The 23063-nt window shown below is 43.5% G+C and overlaps 3 protein-coding genes across 4 annotated transcripts; 2 read left to right on the top strand and 1 right to left on the bottom strand.

Annotated features, from left to right (window-relative positions):
• Nucleotides 1-10716: 10716 nt before the first annotated feature.
• On the top strand, nt 10717-13193 carry scg2a (secretogranin II a). Its single transcript, XM_062472674.1, has one exon. It carries the CDS (start codon nt 10739-10741, stop codon nt 12758-12760), a length of 2022 nt encoding a protein of 673 aa, XP_062328658.1. The 5' UTR covers nt 10717-10738; the 3' UTR covers nt 12761-13193.
• On the bottom strand, nt 13177-16256 carry ap1s3a (adaptor related protein complex 1 subunit sigma 3a). The gene is made up of 5 exons (XM_062472678.1): nt 16140-16256; nt 15126-15304; nt 14580-14688; nt 14229-14366; nt 13177-14051 (listed from the first exon to the last, which is right to left on the bottom strand). The coding sequence occupies exons 1-5, from the start codon at nt 16140-16142 to the stop codon at nt 14016-14018; spliced, it is 465 nt and encodes a 154-aa protein (XP_062328662.1). The 5' UTR covers nt 16143-16256; the 3' UTR covers nt 13177-14015.
• Nucleotides 16257-16667: 411 nt separating this feature from the next.
• On the top strand, nt 16668-23029 carry dhrs12la (dehydrogenase/reductase 12-like a). Of its 2 annotated transcripts, none has more exons than XM_062472676.1 (10): nt 16668-16827; nt 18655-18788; nt 19015-19097; nt 19182-19277; nt 19417-19498; nt 19590-19651; nt 19999-20103; nt 20358-20448; nt 21104-21241; nt 22064-23029. In XM_062472676.1, the coding sequence occupies exons 1-10, from the start codon at nt 16724-16726 to the stop codon at nt 22177-22179; spliced, it is 1011 nt and encodes a 336-aa protein (XP_062328660.1). In that variant the 5' UTR covers nt 16668-16723; the 3' UTR covers nt 22180-23029. The 2 variants fall into 2 exon arrangements, with proteins under 2 accessions (XP_062328660.1, XP_062328659.1); XM_062472675.1 differs by having other exon boundaries at nt 20358-20463.
• Nucleotides 23030-23063: the final 34 nt, after the last annotated feature.

The raw sequence follows: 23063 nt of genomic DNA, 5'->3' as shown, positions 1-23063 counted from the left end.
TCAGAGTGTGGGAGGTGTATTGGCAGGTCCAGCCTGGGTAGAATTCATGAGAGTCACCTGGGTTAGAATGAAGCAGATGGCCAAAAAATTATGGTGTTATATTGGACTGTGACAAAGTCTTAGCAGTATTTTGTTACATGAATATTGTCTTGAGTATATGTGTTTGTGTTCTGTATTTGTGCGCAGTATGTGCAATTTTGCGCAAATGTTTTAACTTTTCACCTTGTTATTTCTGAAAACATTTTTGCTTAAGTTTATACAAATGTTTAGTTGTGCCTAATACTTTTGCACAGTACTGATGTATGACAATAATGTTATTGGTGGTACTGTTGACATAATTCAACTGCATATTCAAATGGGGAAGATAGCTTTAGGCACACCTGCCTAACAAATTGCAAATTGAGTGGGAAGCTAGTTATTTACCAGCCCACTTTTATGTGGATGTGTTGCCTTGACAACCAGATATCAGCCATTTGGTGTTTAGGCGAAGGTGTTTCTCAAAGTGTGTCTGACAAAGACATTGTAAGAAGGGTTAGGACTAGACTTGGTGAGACCCATACCTTGATAGGCCATTTCTTTAGATTCTTTATCTCACAACATTGAGAATCCAACAGGCTTTTAGACTTTAGTGGCTGTGCAAATTGTTCAGGGGAAGTCGGGGATTTATAGGATATATACATGTAGGGTTTGAAGTACCTGGTGCTCACAGACACGAAACAATGCATGGGTGTCAAAGCAACCTTATCGACAGTGCATATGTCTGTGTGACATTAAGGAGTTTCAGGAGCTGTTCCTCAGCGAGCAGTTCCAACATGATGCACTTGGAATCCAGGGAAACCATCTTCACATGCTCCAGGCCATTCCTTTAGGACGGTTCTGCAACTTTATAGATATGGCATTGACTATAACTCAAAAATTGGTGTTTGTTTACTATTGATTGGCTTGACTCAACCAATCAATCTGCTTCACAACATGAGAACAAGAGGTTCTAATGATAGTGGGCGATGACAGTGAATCTCTTAGAAACCAACAGTATATAATAGTATTCATTAATGCAGTCATGTTCAGCACTGTCTGCGTGATATGATTGCTCACCGGTGTGAGGCTGTGATTGGCTGGGGGCTGATTAGAGGTCTGGTTCATCTGGAGGCTGGTGTGAGGTCTGGTTTAAGTGGAAGCTGGTGTGAGGTCTGGTTTAGGTGGAGGCTGGTGTGAGGCCCGGTTTAGCAAGAGGCTGGTGTGAGGTCTGGTTTAGGTGGAGGCTGGTGTGAGGTCTGGTTTAGGTGGAGGCTGGTGTGAGGTCTGGTTATGGTGGAGGCTGGTGTGAGGTCTGGTTTAGCTAGAGGCTGGTGTGAGGTCTGGTTATGGTGGAGGCTGGTGTGAGGTCTGGTTTAGCTAGAGGCTGGTGTGAGTCTGGTTATGGTGGAGGCTGGTGTGAGGTCTGGTTTAGCTAGAGGCTGGTGTGAGGGCTGGTTATGGTGGAGGCTGGTGTGAGGTCTGGTTTAGGTGGAGGCTGGTGTGAGGTCTGGTTTAGCAAGAGGCTGGTGTGAGGTCTGGTTATGGTGGAGGCTGGTGTGAGGTCTCGTTTAGGTGGAGGCTGGTGTAAGGTCTGACTACTGGCTGGGTGTAGGGGCGTGGCAAACACTGCTTGCTGAGGGCTCTGGAATCAGGCTGTGTCATAATAATCAGGGAGAGCGACTGGAAGAGAAAGAAGGATATCAAGAGAGAAAGAGAGAAGGAGATGAGAGTGATCCGACGCAGTGAAAGGAGGGAGGGGGGGATGAGGGGATGATGATGAGTCACCAAACAGAGTATTTATAGAAGGGCCAGTGAAGGGGTGGGGAGGGTCTGGGGGGGTACAAGACAGAGCAGGAAGGAAACACCGCTGAATTCTAATCACACACATGATCTCACTGGAGAAAGAATGACAAGCCAAAAAATAGAACATAGGAACATCATTCATTTCCAAACATTTCAGTTTTTCGGAAAGACTTTCCGACTTTCTAGACTGTTACCTAATGCTTACAATGACCTTTTGCCAGGGTTAGGGTTATCACAAGACTCATTTAGAACGAGGCAAAACAGAATCCATTATAAAACAATCCACACACACACACAAAACACACAAAGAATGATATGCAAGTGACTCCTGATCAGGGATACGGCCTCATCTCTCTCTCCCTAATGAAAGGTCTATTATCATACATGCTCTTGGCATTTCCGATGCTGAGTGCTGTGCAGGCCTGGCTGCCCTTCAGAGCATGGGATGTGTGTGTCATTGAGGGTGTGCTCATTTGGTTCTTATTATCAGTTTCTCTCCATCGTCTTGAGTGCTGTCTGCTCTGCCTGTCTCTCTCTCTCTCTCTGCCCCGAGGAGAGAAATATGTCTGGGAGATGTCTCCTTAACCCTTGTGTTATCTTCGGGTCATTCTGACCCATCAGTCATTGTGACCCACCGTCGTATTGCGACAGATTTACCGCATACAAAGACAAAGTGAAGCATTTTCTTTTAACCGTTGGGCTGTCTCAGACCCCCCACATTGCAAAGGTTAAAAGAAAATTATTTTAATTTGTTTTTGTATTGGGTAAAATTGGGTAAACACAACGATGGTTCGTTATGAACCTTTGGGTCATGTGACCCGAAGGCAGCACGAGGGTTAAAATACTGCGGTGAGAAAGTGCCGCACTATGCGATATACATGCAAAATGAAGTACGCAGCATGTTTCTGTGTTTTAAGCACAGCGGACCTATAGGGTTCTACTGTACGTATCTGGCACGATTTGTGTTGTATTGGGTTTTTCTGAGCTGTGATGTTGTGTTGCAATGTGTGTGCTATGCTCTACCGTGTTGTGTGGTCTTGTGTGTGACATATTGGCATGTCAACAGTGACCCGCTGTTGTTGCTATGTGGGTACGAGTGTAACACACCATCCTCACTCTATTGACGATGTATTAAAAAGCAAGCCATCGCTACTTCATCTCACCTGCTCCTGAGGGGGCCATCCACCAATAGAGATACTTCTTTTGTCGCCATGGATACCAGCAGTTCGCACAAAAGGCAAGAAGCGTCCTCAGCAGGGGAAAATCGCAAAGAGCAAAGAGATTCAATATCAGCAGGTGTTTATGCATGAGTGTGAGTTTGTTTGTGTGTGTGTGTGGCCCTGTGGACATGTTGTATGTGTGTGGGGCTAGGTGGGGGGTTGGTATGCGTTTGTGGGTTGGACAGGGAGGGAGGGAGGGAGGGAGGGAGGGAGGGAGGGAGGGAGGGAGGGAGAAATAATATCCTAGCACTTGGATTTGTATGTGTTGTGGACACTTATGGGGAAAATGTTCCAATCATGTCTCACACTGTCTTTTTTCTTTGATACATCCCCCCATTATCTTTATTATCCAACATGCAGTCTGGCCATGCCTATGAATGTCACATACACTCACACACACTGTCTCTCTCTCTCTGTGCCTGAATCTCAAGCCCTCTGCTCCCTTGAAGCGTGGCGGTAGTCTAGCACGTCAACTCTCTACTCTCTCAACCTCAAAAACACTAGCCTCCCAAACAGCTCTCAAAACAGCCGAGCCCTGAAGAGACTGAGGGGTCACAGTCTACCTAAAGGGGACTGTCCTGACCTTTCTGTCTTTCTTTTAACATGTACATGGACTTTTCTTCAGCTTCATATATGCCAAATAATGGAATATATTCTTTGGAAAGATTTTTATACTGCCGATATCTCCATGGTTTATAAAACAAGACTAGGGGTTTAATGGCTACTTTTTCAGACTAGGGTCTAGAGAAATGTTGATTGCAGATGTTGAATCCTCTTTATATTTTAGTTTGGGCAGTGTGTGGTTCAGTTTTGGTAGCTCGGTGACAATGATTCACTGTTTTAGGGAAGGACTGTGACAAAGGCAAAATTAAGTGGTTGTTTGTCTCTTTTGAGCAAACAAATACACACAGCCGCAAACACGACTATCACGACTGTCCAGTCAGGCACACTGACCTATGAGTCATCCTGGCTTCACTTCCAGTCTCCCTTTCTGTCTGTCTCTCTTCCTCTAACTCCTCTTCTCTTCCTCCCCCTCTTTGGTCCCATCCCCCATCCCGTTTCCCTCATTCTCCTTGCCTGTCTATTTTCCCCCCTCTCTCTCTTTGTCCCCCACCCTCTCTCTCTCTCTTTCTCTTCCTCTCCCTCCCTCCCTGCCTCTGTGTATCCCCGGACTGAGGGATGGGACAGACAGCGTGCACCAGGGCAGACAGCCGTGACCTATGCAACTTCCTGTCTCCATGGGCACTTAACAACACAGAATGTTATTGAAGGCATCCGTCAGCATGGAAGTATATCTGAACAAAGTGAAGGAGTTTCAAATGACCCTGAATGAATGCTATGCATTCATGTTGTGATCAGATCTTTTGATGTAGTCAGTGTTTTCATTTACTTTAACATGGAAATAATTGATCCATGTGAGAAATTGCAGTTCAACTCGCAGGTCGCGGGGAGTCTGAGCCTGAGCGGTTAGGGAATCGGGCTAGTAATCTGAAGGTTGCCAGTTCGATTCCTGGCCGTGTCAAATGACGTTGTGTCCTTGGGCAAGGCACTTCACCATACTTGCCTCGAGGGAATGTCCCTGTACTTACTGTAAGTCGTTCTGGATAAGAGCGTCTGCTAAATGACTAAATGTAAATGTAAATGTAGGTCATCTGTGGTATGAGCATCGTTAATAGTACCTGTCTTGGGAATTGATATTTGTTCTGGTTTCAGTATTAGATCAATATTCTCTTGACCAATAAGTTTGTGGCTGAACAATCTTACCTGAGTGAAGGAAAGTTGTTAATTAATGATTCAAGAGAACTGAGTGATGAGAGTTAGGAGGAAGGGAGAATCAATGTTATAGATTCATGGAGATTACTTTAATCAGAGACAGAAAAAGGTCACTGTCGCATGTGTGTGTATGTCAGCCAAAACATTTTGTGAAATCAAGCATGTCTTTATTTTCCATCCTACATACTCGACTTCTATCCTTGATGGAAGGAAGTGTTGAAATAACATTGTTTGATGGCTTCCTGCAGCTTTCTTCTGGGCATCCTTGCCTTCTGCCTGTTTGGGGAGATATTAAATGGTAATGTGTGTTGTTCCATTTAGAGCTTTCCGGTCTCACTCCGGTAGCGTGCATCTGTTTACTCCCTGCTCTCTAACGTGCTGGGGGTGTCACTGCGGGACGCGGGTGTTTCTGAGACACTGCAAGCATAGGCAGAGGGAGGTTCCTTTTTTTTTTACCATAGCCTCATCTTTCAGAAGGGGTCAACAAACCGTGCTAGACACAGCTCCCTTTCATGTACCAAATGAAATGAACGATTTTGTTTTACTTCAGTGAAAGAGACAGGTAGAGGTTTAAAATTGTGTAGCATCATGCTAGCACCACCTGTAACACACACACACGTACACTCTAGCACACACAGACACACGCAATCTCGAGATATATGCACAACTAACATAGATATAGATGTCAGCCTTCCCTAATAAGAACAACAAGAAACTCAGGCTATTTATACCCTACAAACTAAATTGAGCGTGTAGAATTGTGTAGCATGGCAGAACTGATTCAGTTTGATGCTGCCACAGCCTGCAATGGACTACATGAAGGGGGAAGGGGACAAGATTAAAAAAAACATATATTTTCACGACATCTCTTTTTTGCTGTTTTGTTGATTCTTTCTGACTTTCTGTCATTTGTTAAGAGCTTCAGGCAAGGACAAATTGAATATGTTCAATGTAATGTGTGGGAAATATGGGCCTTTCTGTAGTATTGGTATGATCTTGTATAATGTCGGTAGGTTGTGATGTCTTGTGACAGCAGTGGGCGAGAGTGAAGCCTGAAATAGATGTGTGTAGGTGACAAACTGTGATAAACATCAACTTCTAAAGCATTTGATAGAATGAATTTCATTTATGATTTAATTATGTACTTTAAGAAGAACACGATATGGACTACTGTCCCCAACAAGATTCTTTTCCCTGGCTTTTGACTTTTAAAAGATATGCAGTAATGATGTGGTGGTGGTGGTGTTCCACAAGGATGCAGTATGGGAACGTTGCATTTTCCTAATTTATCTCTTTGCATTCACTTTTGCTATTTCCCTTTACTATTAAGCCATTTTCCAGCTCTACATTAAATCGCTCATCCTTTTCCCGATGCAATTACCCTTTCAAAAATTGTCTAATACAACTTCCTGTTTTCTTCCACATATTGCATCTTTGCAGTGGTAGCTTTTTCATCCTAGGCTGTTTTGGTCCAGTCTGAAGTGTGACTCATCCCTCTGTAGAGAGAGATAAAAAGTTACCCTCCTCCCTCTTTTACCAAGGGATAAAAAGAGAAATATTTTTTTTTTGGCACAGTTATATAAGTAGGCTGGATCAACAACAAACACGGATGCCTTTGTAATGAATCGAGCAACAGTATGTGAGACATATGTATTTGTTAGCTACTTTTTGTTGCCCTTTAAATAAGATTTGAATCCCACTATCCCACTAGCTCCCTGTCTCCACTGCCAGGACAATCAGGAGAGAAGAGGAGAGCAAGGCTCAGCCCATGACAACATACCAGGGGAGAGGAGAGAACAGAATCGAGAAGAGAGGGAAGCAGAACAAAGCAGTGAGCTAGAAGAGGAGAGGGATGGACAGACTCTCTGAAGCTTATCTTGGGTTCAGGTGAAATTGGATTCACTGGTGCATGTGGAACTGAGAAGATCCCATTAACAATGTGTAACAAGATATGATTGAAACATCCTTTTTACACACACATTCAGATATATCATGCTGGTTAAGCACTGATTTTAGCAGTTTAAGTTCAATAAAGGTGTATTACAAATAACATTTAATATTATTATTATTAAAGCTTGGTAGTAAGCTGATACGCTTATGGAGCTGTGTTTATAGACCTAAAAAAGGCCTTTGGCACAGTGAACCACAATATACTCTTGAATAAATTTACCACTTTCAACTTCTCTGAACATGCTATCGGCTGGTTTGCATCATATCTGGAGCATTGAGAGCAACGTGTTAAAATAAACACTGAACTCTTAACGCCACTACAATCCACAATGGGTATGCCACAGGGCTCCATCTTGGGGCCTCTGCTCTTTAGTTTATATATAAATGATTTACCAACATGCTGTCAGTCAGCCAATTGTCAAATGTACGCTGACGACACAGTAATTTATGCATCAGCCAGGACAGCAAGTGCAGCAGCAGAGACCCTGACCAAGGAAATGGAGGATATATCCCAGTGGCTCAAAGATAACCATCTGACGCTCAACGTCAAAATGACGGTATCTATGTGCTTCTCTATAAGAGGGAAATCCAAGTGTCCTATAAAAATAGACCAAGGGGCAATAGAGGAAGTTGAGGAATTTACATTTTTAGGTAGTATTTTGGATTCCCACCTCAAATTCAATAAACACATTAACAAACTCTGTAAGACTGTCCGGACAAACCTAAACTGTTTCAGAATGATACGTACCTGTCAAGACAGCTTTACTGTTTTTTCATGCCATGATACTTTCTCATTTATTCTACTGTGTTACTGTATGGGGCCAAGCTTCCAAGACAACAGTCAACCCATCATATCATTATACAAACAGGCACTGAAAATAATGGATCAGAAACCAACAATGTGGCACCACTGTTTGATTTTACAGAAATACAAGCTTTTTAATTTTGATAGCTTTATGAAGTTCGCTTTTCTTAAACTGACTTTTAAATGTGCAAATAATTTAGCTCCAGCCGTACTCTGTCCTTTTGTGACAAAAACAAATACAAGAAGAGTGGCCACTAGGGGAGCAGTGGGTGGCAACTGCATAGCAGGGGTGCGCAAAACCACTTCCGGCCAATCATGTTTTTCCGTGACAGGGACACATTTTTTGAATAATTTACCAACTGAAATAAAAACACAAACCAAACTGAAAACATTTAATAGAAAGGTGAAACACTGGAAAGAAAACCAAACATGTAGCCACTGAGTCAGGTCCATAAATACACGAGCATACACATGCACACACTCTGTTGTCCCTGTTGTAATGTATTGTGTTGTTACGTCCCTGTTGTAATGTATTGTGTTATTACATGATGTGCTGTTGTGTGTAATGTGGTTATGAATCTGTGAAATGTTGATACTGTATATATTAATATATTGCATCTGCTGCATGATTGTGTAACTCACACTATGCAGTAAATTTTATTCGCGTAACTTGTTTAGAAAGGCCTGACCAGAGACTGGGGTTTCAAATGAGCCTATTGGCTAAAAACCTTTTATGCAACACATCTACAACGTTATTTATGTATGTAATAATGTGCGCTGCATTGTCCCTGACAAATAAACGAATACATTTTAAAAATACAACCACAATCAACACTTGAACTTGTATTTTTAGGTGCAAAAGAGATAATTTCTTGTGGAATAAATGCTATTGATCAATCAACCTCCATATTTCTGGTGGTCGGGTAGTGGGGGCCAAAGGGTCATTTGTCAAGAAGGGTGCCAAAAAGAGCTGTAATTGGTTTATTTTATTGGCTTCTGTGACATACAAGCTTACAGCCACAAGCAATTAGCCAGTCAGTTGGAGTCTTATCTGTCTTCTACTGCTTGCAGCCTCGATTGTGTGCATGAGTGGGTATGTATGTGTTTGTTAGCATGTGTGTGTACGTGTGCATGTGTGTGTGTGCACGAGTGTGTGAGTGATTAGGGGCTAAACAAACAGAATATACAATGTTTTAGATAGACATAAGTATAATAAATAGCATTTCATTGCCATCTGTTAAAGGGTACATTTTAAACTCTCGATGCCCATAATGCACAATAAACACATTGGAATGACACCCACTAGTCAAAATAACTAACTGAACTCTCAGTTAAGGTAAGTCTAGGTAAGCTCATCCGGTCAACATGATTGGAAAAAACGCATGAATGAAACGGACGACGCCTCCTCTGACCTGCGCTTAAGACTTGACAGGCAACCACAAATATAACACCAGCCTGTCCTGGCTGGCGAAGGCAGCGTCACACACACCTCCCATGGCGCAAGGTCTCCCTCCGCAGTCCTCTTACCCCGCCTCATTCTTTGGCGGATCTAGCGCGTGAGTCATCGACGGACTTTAACTCTTTCTAGGCTGTAAAAGACGAGCGTAAGCACCCCATTACTGTTACTGGAGAACCAGCATTAACTACAACCCAGAATTAACTACAATTCTCGGCCGTGAAAAGCCTTACGTAGTGGTGGTGCAAAATGACTTCTCATTTTATTGCATCTCCCGTACCAAACATCTAATGGGACGTCCATCCTTCTCAACCATAGGCCTATACATCTCATAAAGAGCAGACAGAGATGTTTAATAGTGTGTGTCCTACTTCAACTTAAATAGTAGCTAGGCCTTGATCTCCTCAGCACGACCCAAAGAACCATGAGTCAATGCAGCATACAACACAAAGTGACAGACATTGTAACGAAAACAATGCACTCCATATAGGTCCTTTAAAATCATGACGACCTGTATAATGTGTGTGTGTGTGTGTGTGTGTGTGTGTGTGTGTGTGTGTGTGTGTGTGTGTGTGTGTGTGTGCGTGTTTGATTTCAATATTGCGTAGCTTATCCTCTGACGCACGAGTCATGTGGAGCTTCTTATAGCAGGAGGAACTGTCCCCGGTGCTGAAACCAGAGAATCCCTGCACGCGCTCATGAGACAGAGATGCTAAAACCGCTCACAACTCTCAACGAAAACTAATTGCAAAGGTAAGATTAATATCTGATCAAGTTCAACTTTGCTTATGCTGATCCTGCGCTTAGACAATAGGTTATAAGGCTATTTGAGATTTTTTCAATTTGGACATTTAAAGCAACCTGATGCATTTGCTCGAACCGCAGTGATGCCATGTTATTTGATGTTGTAGCTATGGTGTTTAGCTCTGCTTTGTGGGTTTGCAGTCAAATTGGCTCTTTATATAACAAATTATGCTAAAGTCGAAAATAAATCGCCGATCTGTACAAATGCATCACTATTTTCTGTTTCGCAGTCCTGCATGACAATATAAAATAGTTTTCATTGAAAACTTGATATTACAGTTGCCTATTATTATAACACACTAGACCGTCGTGGACATAGACATATATCTATGGTCGTGGATGTAGCCTATAGCGAGCATCCGTCCAAGGGTTACCAAGACAACGGGTTGTGTGACTCATTCCGGAGAACAGCAATTTGAAAACTAATGAGATTTACAGGCGAGCTGAATGCCCATGCTATTACTGGTCGGCAAACAGTCATTAGGGCGTTCAACAGATGCCATTTTCATTCTCAGAAACAAACAGAAAAAATAATTCAAGCAACAGGCAAAGACTCTGTTGACTGAAATCTTTTTTATTTTACAATAGAGACGGGTTATAAAACAGCCTATCGCAGATAACTAGCAGATGAACTGCTACTATTAGAACACATACGGTAGTATCAAATGTAGTTCATGAAACTACTTTGACTTTAGATAACATTTCAGACCCTGGAGTTTTGATTATATAAAATCATTTTCCAAATAACATCCACATGTCTGATTGAGGAAAAGAACAGGATAACAGACATATAGGCTAACACAAGACAATATGTTGGAAATACTACAGTTTGAAACAGTAAAAATGTGTTAAGAGTAATTCCAAAAGGTCCCTTATGATGTCTCTACTCATATCTTGTCCAGGTGACCCATGCCCTCCGTACCCAAGCTCTTTACGGCAGGGATGGCCCTTCTCCTCACCTTAATCCCGCTGCTCTTCATCCTCATCCTCGGCACCGCTGACGTTCAGGGAGCGTCCGTCAGAGAACACAGACTGACGGCCAGCGAGCCGGACGCACGCAGGGGGACCCCCTACGTGCCCCCTAACGCCGACATGCTCAAAGCTTTGGAGTACATCGAGACCCTCCGCCAGCAGACCGGGGCGGCCCCCGAGGATGAGAACCGCCACTCTCCAAACAACGATGTCGCAGGCGTGAACACAGAAAAACTACGCTCGATGCTAAAACTAACCACTCCATCTCAAACCCAGAGAGAGCCTGGGCGAGACCAAGATGAAGAGGAGGAGGAGGAGGAGGAGGAAGAGGAGGAGGAAGGAGAAGGCAATGCAGAGGACAAGACCCAGGAGTGGCTGAAAGCTTTACTTGGTACCCTCGAACAGGGAGAAAAAAGTCCCAGACCAGCGCCAGAACGCAACACTGCCAGCCAAGTCTGGGCGGGAACTGGGCGGAGACCGGCGAAGTTAGAGGAGGATGGCAGCCAGGTAGAAGGTGGGGCTTATCCTTGGGCACGGCAGCAGCGTGGCAGTAGCAAACCTCCCAGAAAGTACCCTCTGATGTTTGAAGATGAAGGAGAGGAGGGCGAGGGGGAGGAGGAGAGGCAGAGGAGCTCAGACCGCGAGAGCCCCTTCAAACGCACCAATGAGAACGTGGAAGAAAAGTACACGCCCCAGAATTTGGCCACTCTGCAGTCTGTGTTCGAGGAACTTGGGAGGCTGGCCAATGGCAAGGCCGGACACAAAAGGCAGGCCTATGCTGAGGATGATGAAGATGAAGAGGATGATAACACTGATGATGGCATGTTGAGGATGAGGAACCTGGACTACGATGAAGAGCCTGCAGAAGAGGACTGGGCACCTTTGGAGAAACAGATCAGGATGGAGGAGGAAGAGAGAGGCAACAGGAAAGAGTTTGACCGAGGCCTTGACGGTGATGATGATGTTGAGGAGGAGGAAGACGAGGAGAATGATGATGATGATGATGATGATGAAGGCAATTACCCGGCAAAGAGGTCAACACAGTCTGGCCCAGGAGAAGATCCAGATGACCTCACAAAGCTGGTGGACTACTACCTGTTAAAGGTGCTGGAGAAAACCGAGGAGGATCAACAGAAAAGAGAACTAGAAGAGGAGGAGAAAAGGGCTGTTAGAAGGGCGACTCAGTCCATCGACCCCGAGGCTATCTACCAGCTTATCAGAATCTCCCAGAATTTACAGATACCTCCAGAGGATCTGTTGGATATGCTTAAGTCTGGAGAGGGCATTCAACAAGAACGGACCCCGCAGAGGAATCTAGCAAAGACACACCAGCCCAACTTTTTAGCCAAGGTTGAGGATAAGCTGAACTCTTACAAAAAGTACCAAAGCCCCCCTGCGAATTACTACAACAGACAGCTGCCCGAGGCTCAAGCAAGAGGTATCACAGAAGACATCAACACAGAAGACATTCTAAACATTCTCGGACTGGGAAGCCTGGTAAATCAGAAGGCCACTGTCAAACATCATAAAAGCCCCCACGCGCCAACTGCAAGGCAAGGAGACCGCACATTCTCTCATGCTGGCGTTCCCGAGAAGATAAAGGATGACTATGGCGATTCTGTTGACGAAGACGAGCTAGCGACATATTTAACAGGCCAAATGTTGGCGTTTTATCCGGAGCCAATAAAAAGCAAAGCAAGTCCAAAGCGATCCTCTCAACCTTTCTCGCAGAAGGAGCAGCCCGCCCTTGGAACGTTCGAGCAGGCGATACAGGACTACTTCGACCATATGGACTCAGATAAAAGTACATCTCAAAAAAGGCAGTCAGAAACCGAAGACATGGGAGGTGCAACTCAAACGCAACCCTTAGATGATGAGGCACTACTGAAAATTCTGAGCTTCTTAAACCCAGAGACCGACGAGAGCGAAGATAAGGACCTTAATGCCAAATCTGTCTAAGGAATGTAGATGGTGTAGATGAAGTATGTAGATATATGGTACATATTATATTCTTTTGATGGGGGAGAATCATAATAAAGTATTTTGAAAACTAAAAACATGCAAGAGTGTATTCAGTAGATTTACAACAATTCCTGCTTGTGTAGCAAATTTCTTTAGACCTCTATGGACAGATGTAGCTTCAGGGCAGTGGCTATTAATGTTAGCAACTGGGGTTTGTGGTATATTCAATGTTTTTGATATAGGCTAGTTAACAAAACACTAGTTAATAGGCCACTTTATAGTTCAAGTTTTCACCAGCCATTTCAATGCACATAATACAGCCAAACCTGTCAGATCCTTCAGATGCAGTATTGTGTTCTTAACTATATTTCTTACGTGTTTTCAGTAATGTGTGATGTTGAGATTAATAAAGCATTGACTTTATTTTTTCCTTACTGCGTAATGTTTCCTTTTTTAGAGAACACAAACCAAGTTGGAATTTATTATGGAAATGAGCAGATTGTATTCTTAATATGGACCTGTTGGACAATCCAGTTAACAATTGGAAAAGTGAAAACAAAAAACTATTATAGGCTATATATACTAGGCTAGAATACTTATATAGGCTATTTTGTTTTGCATATTAGCATTATAGTATCGGTAATCTGTATTGTATTGTATTGCCTATTCCTATTTCATCTTTTACCTGCTGCAATGCCACAATTTGCCCTTGGATATATAAAGAAGTACCATCTACTGGTGTTTTAGCCCCAGGCCCCACATTCATGGATTCCCTTTATCAACAACAGGTGGAGACAAACTAAAGCAAAAACATCAGTGTGACAGTATTTACACTGATATTATTTTATTAAACCTATAGTATTCAGAGGACACTAAGAAGTAAAATAATTTTTAATAAAAGCATTTGAAAAGGTAAGTTATCAACCCTAAGACATTTCACAAATGTAGTGAATGCAGAGGCAGTAATCGAATTAAACGTGAAAGACAAACATGTCACTAAGATAATCAACTTTTCACAGGTATCGCACACAACAGAAGAATATAACAGAGATATCTCCTATTACAATTCTCGCAACACATTTTCCCCCGCACAGTAATTCTGTGAAAGTAACACACACTTGCTTGATACAAATAATCTAACAGATACAAATGTAAATTCAAAGTCAAATTTTTGTAGAAACAAATCGTAAAAACACCTGTGTCAAAGTATTCTCAATTCTCAATCTCGATATGTCTTAAATGTTCTTGTATGTCAGTATGTAGGCTTACTCATGTATTCCTCCATTGTCTGTGAAGAGACCAAGAGAATATTCATTTAAATCCAAATGTATTTCATCTCCCTTCAAAACAACAGGAAATTACATTAAATAGCATGATAACAATAATATTGGCTTTTCATAGTAGGCAGTAAGGGGCAGATGTTGTTATGAAAATACTTAGTTGAAGAATGTCAGTTCCAAACTACCTCCTGTTGGGAGTCTGCTTCCTCTATGGAGGTCCCTACAGCTTTTTTGGAGGTTTCCAGGATCTCGCCTCCCATTAGGAACTCATCCAGGATGAAGTAGGCCTTTTCAAAGTTAAATATGATATCCAACTCACACACCTGCAGACAAGACCAAACACATAAAATGTCCTTATCAGTCAGAGAAGCAAAATAAATAATTAATTGAAAAACACACATTGTGTTTAACAAACACCTCTTAAATTGAATGTACATTTTAAAAACGAAATTTCTTGATATAAAGAACAGTTTCTCAAGAAACCCTTGCAAGATGAGTGTGCTGAAAACATGACTGTGCAGTCCTATCACTCTTACATTGCCAAAATATTTATCCAGAAGCTCCACGTATCGATGTAGCACCTCCAGGGTCAGCAGCTCATTGTCCTGGTCCTCCAGACCACAGCAGAAATAAAGACTGGCGTACCTACAGTACACGGGAAAAGGTCAAACATAGTTCTTCAAAGTTAACTGAAGAGGCGTATATTGGTGGTCCTTTACATTATACCCATTTCTGTGGAACGAATGAGGTGTAGACTATTTAGCCCCTAAACTGTATCCCTGGCTTTGTGAGTTTATAATGTGTTTCAGTACTTGTTCAAAGGTAGCCATGGAAGTGAGTTGTGGTCATATGTTTGTTTGTGCGTGTGTTTATGTTTGAGTGTGAGGATGAACGTGAGTTCCACCTGCTTCTTCTCACCTACCCCTCCACCACCCTCCTCACCTACCCCTCCACCACCCTCCTCACTTACCCCTCCACCACCCTCCTCACTTACCCCTCCACCACCCTCCTCACCTACCCCTCCACCACCCTCCTCACCTACCCATCCACCACTCTCCTCACCTATCCACCACCCTCCTCACCTCTTGTAGACGATCTTGAGGTCCCTCCATTGCAGGAAGTTGCAAGAGCGTGGTGGGCGGGCCAGCACCATCAGGGTCATGTCCCTGATCACCTTCTTCTTCTCTCGCTCCGGGAGCGGGGTGAACCACTTCTGCAGACGCAACTTCCCCTGTCGGCTGAAGAGCAACAGGAAGTGAATCTGTTACAGGACAAGAATTAGGTATTTGTAAAGTTGAGTCATATAGGCACAGAATTAGATTTTTTTTTACGATTTAGTACCATGTGATTATATAGAGTAGACCACATTTGATATGAACACAGGCTAGATCATGGCAGAACTTAAAAATAAATAGTATCTTATGGTGTGAATTATAGGAAATTAATTTACAATTGGAAATATGGTTATAAAATGGCTGGCAGTGGTTATGAACATGTTGTCTTTAGAGCGACAGATAAAAACGTGCCCGACAAGTTCTTTGGTATAATCTGAAGGGCCATGGTCTAAGTCTACAAACGTTGTTATTACCGTGAAGTGAATCAGTAACTGGAGAAATATCCACCGCTCACATAAACACATAAGACATGAAGCCTTACCCACTGCATACTCACACAAGTGGAACACAACCTACCTTATGTTAACTATCAGCGTACTTACTGACACCATAGATCCACAACACGTTCTTAAAAGCAAACGAGTGTCATGATAAATGCTACTTTGTTCATGGACACACTATTGCCTTAACGAGGCCATTCATTCTCGGGAAGAATTTTCCGTGGTGCTCTTTGACCTACGTTTCTTTTATAATTTCCCATTCGCACTCCAGATTATACCAACATCAGGAACTAAAACAGGTGGAGATGACACTCCGTACACAAAAATGGCCAAGGTGTGAAAACACCGCAGACTTTGTCACCTGTCTGATAAGACCATAACCTTCCTCACCTATAGAACAGGTGTCAGGCTATTATAATAGCTTCTTTGGCATATGAATGCCACATCCTGAATAGTTACCGATTTATATTCAAAAACTTACCATCTTGCCACTGCAGTTAGCGGAGAGTTCTGTTGAATTTGAGAACAGTGTATTATTTTCTGTTATTTCTCGACTAAAACCGGTATCTTGGAATGAGACATCGTCGACACTCCCAGAATAGGCTAATGTGCGTAAAGTGGCAAAACCACACCTTCTTCAGGAGCACCGCGCCCTGCTTTCGTCAAACTGTTTCGGGATTGGCTGACACCTATCAGCTCGATCGGGGCAAGGTGCACAGAGAAGTATAGACCCTGCTCAATCAGTAATAAAATAAAACTTTTTAATGTAATTGTGTTTGTAGAGTTGGGATGGATGTATATAATACTGTGAATGTATATAAAACTGTGAATAATATGGGAAGTAATTATTATCAAATGAATTAAGATGAGCACAGGGTTTTTATACATTTGTGATGTAGCCTAGGTATTGTAACTGGGCACGAAATTACAATTGACAAACAAACAAATGCACATCGCTGAACTTGAATGAACCACAACAGTCCCCTCATTTGTTGCCGCTTGGTGACCCAAGGTGTCACCCGGTACAATGTAAATTCAACACACGTGGTCTTGGTCCATGTTAAAATGGGAGCAGAACTCACAGTAACGGCCGAGAGGATTCCAGAGGTAACAATGTCTCTTTACCGAAACTCTGCCTGGTTTCTGAAAGGGCTGACTGAATTTACAAGGTAAGAAATACTTGGCAATTATTTTCCACTGTTGAGTTATGTTAGTTTTTCTGTGTAGATACTAGAGACAACTTGTTGGGCTAACAACTATTAAATAAATAGTAATTTAAAATAGTTTTGTCAGCTGTATTTAATGCCGCTTGTTCCTATGTGCCAACTAATTGGATCCAACAGTAATTTTGCTTCCACTATTACATCCTTTTGTTTCCCCAAAATCCTACATTGTGTGTGTGTATGTGTTTGTGTTTGCATGTAAGTGCATGTGCATACACATGAAAGTTAATTTGTCACATTCAAGTCATATGTAAGATTTGTACTATATTTGTATAGGCCTTATTTCATGCAATGTCACAAAAGGGCTTAACATATGCCAATTTAAAGTCAATGTAAACCCTCAGAGAGAACAAGGAATAAGTCTCTAGGATGGGTAAAACAATTCTCATGGGAGAATCATAGATTTCAGCAGAAGTGTGACATTTGAGTTGTGTTTCTATCCTTGTCCATGATTATCATGTTCATCATATGTTTGTTCATGTTTATTTTGCAACAGTTCTGGATGTATCAGGGTTAGACTCGACTGATCCTTAATAAAACGCTTGGTAGATGGTTGCATGATGAATATCCTGCTTTTGACTGTTCATATCATGTTTGAAATATGTCTGTGTTACAGTAGGAAATTGATTTAAGATCTCTATAGGAGGTTCTTGGTGACAGCTAAGGCCTTCAAGGTTAATCTATGCAATGCATGATGAACATCCCCCTTTTGTCACATACGGTCTACTCAATCAGTGGAATGACTAGCGGCCATAGAGAGCCGTAAAACACAACAGTGAGATCTTTCTCAGATTGATATGCCTTGCACAGGTCACAGGGTTGTTGACTTGGAAACCCCCATCTGAAATTCTTGAGCCACCTAGCTGGGAGTTCGAGACATCACACTTTGGAAGAGCATATCTAGTAATGATCCACTTAGTTGAGGAATTGCTCAAATCGACATGGATCAAATCTACACAAAATACCCTTTGAAAAGAATTGACGTTATTTCAGTCGGGTTTGGTTGAACTATTTGCCTCGGACTACATATTGTGCACCAGTCCGTAATCCCATCAATTGTGAATGAGACAAAATGTTTTGGATCGTCTCAGACGCTCACACTGTCCTGAACAACAAAGCTTACCCTTCTAAAGAGGTGCTTTTGTCATTCTTTTCCTCGTCCCTTTGTTCAATGTCATCTTTCTCCCAGAAAGCCATCTCTCTCTCTCCCTCTCTCTGTCTCAACCCGGCCTGACCCCGGCCCTCGCTAATGGCTCTCTGGGTGACACGACGGAACAGAGGCCGCATTTAGCCCAAAATAATCGTTCAGTGCGGCGCCGCCTTTCTCTCTTGTACCCCCCTGCTGTCATTGGTGAGAGCCGTCGAACAATGACAATCATTGAGGTGCTCAAAGAGCCACACACAAGAGCTGCCCGGCTGTGTCTCCCTCCGCAACACGCCGTCTTTCTGTCATTGGTTAAGAGATCATGCAAGGTGGCCCGTCTCTCTTTCTTACTGCTGAACACTAAGGCCCAGTTTCCCAGACATGGATTAAACTTAGTCCTAAAGCAAGAGGAAAATTCGACCAAAGTTCTTAGTCGAGGACTAGGGTTAATCCATGTGAGGGGAAACTGGCTGTAAGTGTGTGGAGCTGTCCTGATGTGACAGCTTGGCCATACGGTTACCTCAAACACATATTGGCCTTATATAAGCCCTGCAGTCAGTGCTTGGTTATTGACACACACACTCACACACACATACACAAGCTAAGACCAATGTGTGTATGTGTTGCAGAAGCGCTTTCCTGACGGCAGCCAAGCGCTTTGTGGAGAAAGACATTGATGTGGCTCTGGCGGGCAGATCCTTCATGATCACAGGAGCTAACAGTGGCATAGGGAGAGCCACTGCCATGGCCATTGCTAAGAGAGGTAGGCCTCGCCTACGATGGGGGGGGAGGGGGGGGATTTCAAATCAGGTGTGCATGGCTTTGAGCATTGGTATCTCAGTCATGCTAACAGCAGATTTCCTCTATCCAAATTAATTGTCATCATGGATCCATTCCCTTAAAGAGTTAAAGCCAATATACCTATACAGGAACACCTGTACTGTGGATAGACTTCTGTGACCTGGTATAACCCCTCCATGTCTTCGCAGGTGGTACACTCCACATGGTGTGCAGGAACAAAGACAAGGCAGAGGAGGCTAGGGCTGACATCGTTAAGGAGACAGGAAACAAGGTGAGTTTAAAGGGGCCCAATGCCGCACTGTAATGCGACAAACCAGACTACACCCGAACCCAACGATGAGTTCTGTCTTCTCAGGAAGTATATGTTCACATTCTGGACCTGTCTGAGACCAGGAAGGTGTGGGAGTTTGCTGAGGCCTTTAAGAAAAAGTACAAAGCTCTCAATGTCCTGGTGAGTGATGGAAGCTCAACCACCCCTCCCCCAAACATGTTCTTCTCTCCTGCCTAACTTCCTGTGGGTTTTCTGTAGGACTTTAGTAGTTCTTCATGTGAGATTGATCTCCAATTTTATGTGCAATTGATCCGTACAGATTAATAATGCTGGTTGTATAATGACCCAGAGGGAGGTCAATGCCGAGGGACTGGAAAAGAGCTTTGCCAGTAATGTCCTTGGTGAGTAGAAACCAGACAGAAAGACTAAATACCACGTTCGAAATCCCTCGTATTGATTTCCCTGTTTCCCAACTCTCTTCTACGTTTTTAGGAGTGTACATACTGACTAAGGCTCTGATTCCCTTACTGGAGAAGAGTGCTGAACCCAGAGTGGTGAGTTAGATGGCCCTATGTTGGAAATCTCTGTCTCTGACTCTTTCGCTTACTTTCTCTCTATTTCTCTCTCTCTTTCTCATCCTCTTTAAATTCTCACACAGACGCACACGTTCTCTCTGTTCCTCACACACAGAAACACACACAGTCACACAAAGATACATCTTTAATATTAATGATCAGTCAGCTCCAACTGACTGAATTACAACAACAACCGAACAACCTTTCACTCTTAATCATTATTTCATGCATCCTGTGCTTCACCAAAACACCAAGTTCCTCTTTCAATTTCCTAAAACTTCCCTCCCTCCCTCCCTCCCTCCCTCCCTCCCTCTTCCCTCCCTCAGGTTACAGTGTCCTCCGGAGGCATGCTTGTTCAGAAGCTGAGGTCAGGCAACCTGCAGTCTGAGAGAGGCCACTACGACGGCACCATGGTGTACGCCCAGAACAAGGTGTGATCGCAGCTTTCTGAATCTGGGCACTGGTGGTCATTCACAGAGTTGAAAGGCACACATTGGTTTTGATAGCTGACAAGTAGAGGGGGATATACTGCTAGGTGTACTACACGATGACATGGCCTGGCATAGCTTGTTGCTTTGTGTGTGTATATTAAGGTTGAAACAGTAGCAAAATGTGTGCGTGTCTGTGCATGTGTCTGTGCATGTGTCTGTGCATGTGTCTGCATGTTTGTGTGTGTGTCCTATAGAGGCAGCAGGTGGTGATGACAGAGCAGTGGGCCAAAGCGCACACCAACATTCACTTCTCTGTCATGCACCCTGGTTGGGTGGACACCCCAGGTACTTTACAAATGGGTACACCATTATTATTACTATTATTACTATTACTATAATTACACCATTACTATTACTATAAACACTCCTACTATAAGTACTCTTACTACACATGTTCTTACTGTAATTGTATTAAAATAAGTGTTATTATTACAGTTTACAGTTTATGATCATTACTATTATGATCTGAAAGGTAGATAACAGTTGCCAAACAGGATATCATCTGTTTATCTTTTTTCCAAAGCACACTTAACCTGTGTATTTACTTTATTCTTTCCCTCCCTTCTTACTCTCTCTCTCTCTCTCTCTCTCTCTCTCTCTCTCTCTCTCTCTCTCTCTCTCTCTCTCTCTCTCTCTCTCTCTCTCTCTCTCTCTCTCCCTCTCCCTCTCCCTCTCCCTCTCCCTCTCCCTCTCCCTCCCTCCCTCCCTCCCTCCCTCCCTCCCTCTCTCTCTCTCTCTCTCTCTCTCTCTCTCTCTCTCTCTCTCTCTCTCTCTCTCTCTCTCTCTCTCTCTCTCTCTCTCTCTCTCTCTCTCTCCCTCCCTCCCTCCCTCCCTCTCTCTCTCTCTCTCTCTCTCTCTCTCTCTCTCTCTCTCTCTCTCTCTCTCTCTCTCTCTCTCTCTCTCTCTCTCTCTCTCTCCCTCTCCCTGTGTGTGGTTCTAGCGGTGGCCAACGCCATGCCTGACTTCCATCGGTCCATGAAGGAGAGTTTGAGGGCCCCGGAGCAAGGGGCCGACACCGTGGTGTGGCTGGCCCTCTCTGAGGCGGCTGCTGCAGGGCCCAGCGGACGCTTCTTCCAGGGTAGGCCGGGTCCCTGTACACCCTTCAGTTGGTATTTCCATGATTGAATGGATCGTGACACGTTCGCTGTTTGATTGTCTGAAGCTTTGGATGTTGGGAGTTTAAGTGGAGTGAGATGTTTCGCTCTCTTTCTCCAACCTCGCTGGATCTCTCTCTCTCTCTCCTCACAACGAGTTCTCCATCAGGGCTCCAGGAGAAAAACGAGGGCTCTTTAAGACAAACAGTCTCATCAGCACAGTGGACCTCTCAGTGACAAGAACTAATGGTAGCCGGAGGAAAAACAGACAAAGAGAGAGATGAGGGAAAATAGATATGATTAAGGGCGGGAGGGTGTTCAAGTCAGGTTGGATGGGTGTTTGTGTGTGGGTATGTGTGTGTTTGGAAGTGTGTGTGAGGGTATGAGTGGGATGAGACGTGGCTCTGTGCAGTGTTTGTCGGTGTAGTGAATCAAGGGGCTGTAGAGAGGAGTGCTCTGGCATTGCTCCATCACAGCTGGAGTAGGCAGCTCTCGGTACCAGATACTACCAGAGAGTACAGCGGACGCCAGCGTGCACACACACACAGACACACACACACACACACACACATGTGCGCACACACTGTGTGACCTCAGTGACCTTCCCCATAGAGAAGCACCACAGAAAATGCATAAACAAACACCACACCTTTGTCTCTATGCATGTTGTTTGGCAAAAGAAATCTTTATCTTTCATCAGATAAACAGCAAATGAATGAATGTCAGGAACTGTGTTTGTATATAGATACAGCCCACTGTTTTATACATTTTACAGTTGATCTGTTTTGAATGTGTGTGTGTGTCAGACCGGAAGATGGTGCCTGCCCATCTGCCCCTGGCCTGGACCCACAGCTCCCCCCTGGAGGAGCAGAAGTTCATGAGTGTGATGGAGGACCTGAGCAAGACCTTCCAACCCCACTGAGCTGCTCAATCCAGTCAACAGTCTCCCCAATACACCCCCCTTTTCACAAACACACACACTCTTTTCTATCTCACTCTTTTTCTCACTCTCACTTTTTAACACATATTGCTGTTTGTAAACAGCTATAGACCCATTTTAACATTCTTTAAAGAGTATTTTAATAAATGACTAATCTTGTGTTACAGCCAATGAACAGTGTGATGGTGACACTGATTTGTCTCTGTCTTTCTGCTCAGAGGTCATGAGGTCAAACTGCTGATGGAGGAAGCACTTCTTAGAAAGTACACTACGCATTCAACTAAGCACTCAAACTGACAGAACATGTGTATCCCGCCCCTTCACACAGTGACTTAATGGAAGCTGTCACTCAGATGGGAATCTGATTTGACCTAAGTCACGTCACTCACCCTATCCATCAATCACATGCAGTCACCGGCCGATTGGGCTCAATCTAACTTGCCTGGGTGGGCTGGTGTTGAATGTCTTTACCACTAAGTTCCTTCACTATGGAAACTGTATGTGTTTTCCTCACAAATGATAATACTAAAAATACAACTGTGAATAATGATGATAGACAGGAGCTGACAACAGTAGGAGTTACAGCGCATCTTAGATTGAGCCCATTCTTGAGACGTGCTTCTCTGTCAGTCCAACATGGCCCTCAGACTAGAGACAGGGTCAACCTACAGTATGACCTGACATGTGCATTATGAGAATGGCCTACGTGTTTAACTACTGATAGTATGCTTAAGGGATTAATGATAAAAGCACTTCTATGGTTTGCTGTTACTTACTGTGACATACTGCAGTGTTATCTGGGAATCCAAGCTTGAATAAAAACACCTTGGTGAGAAAAGCCTCTTAGTCTTTCTTATTCTTGAATG

The sequence above is a fragment of the Osmerus eperlanus genome, chromosome 11, assembly GCF_963692335.1.
Source record: "Osmerus eperlanus chromosome 11, fOsmEpe2.1, whole genome shotgun sequence".
NCBI lineage: Eukaryota > Metazoa > Chordata > Actinopteri > Osmeriformes > Osmeridae > Osmerus > Osmerus eperlanus.
This window is presented reverse-complemented; position numbering and strand designations above follow the sequence as displayed.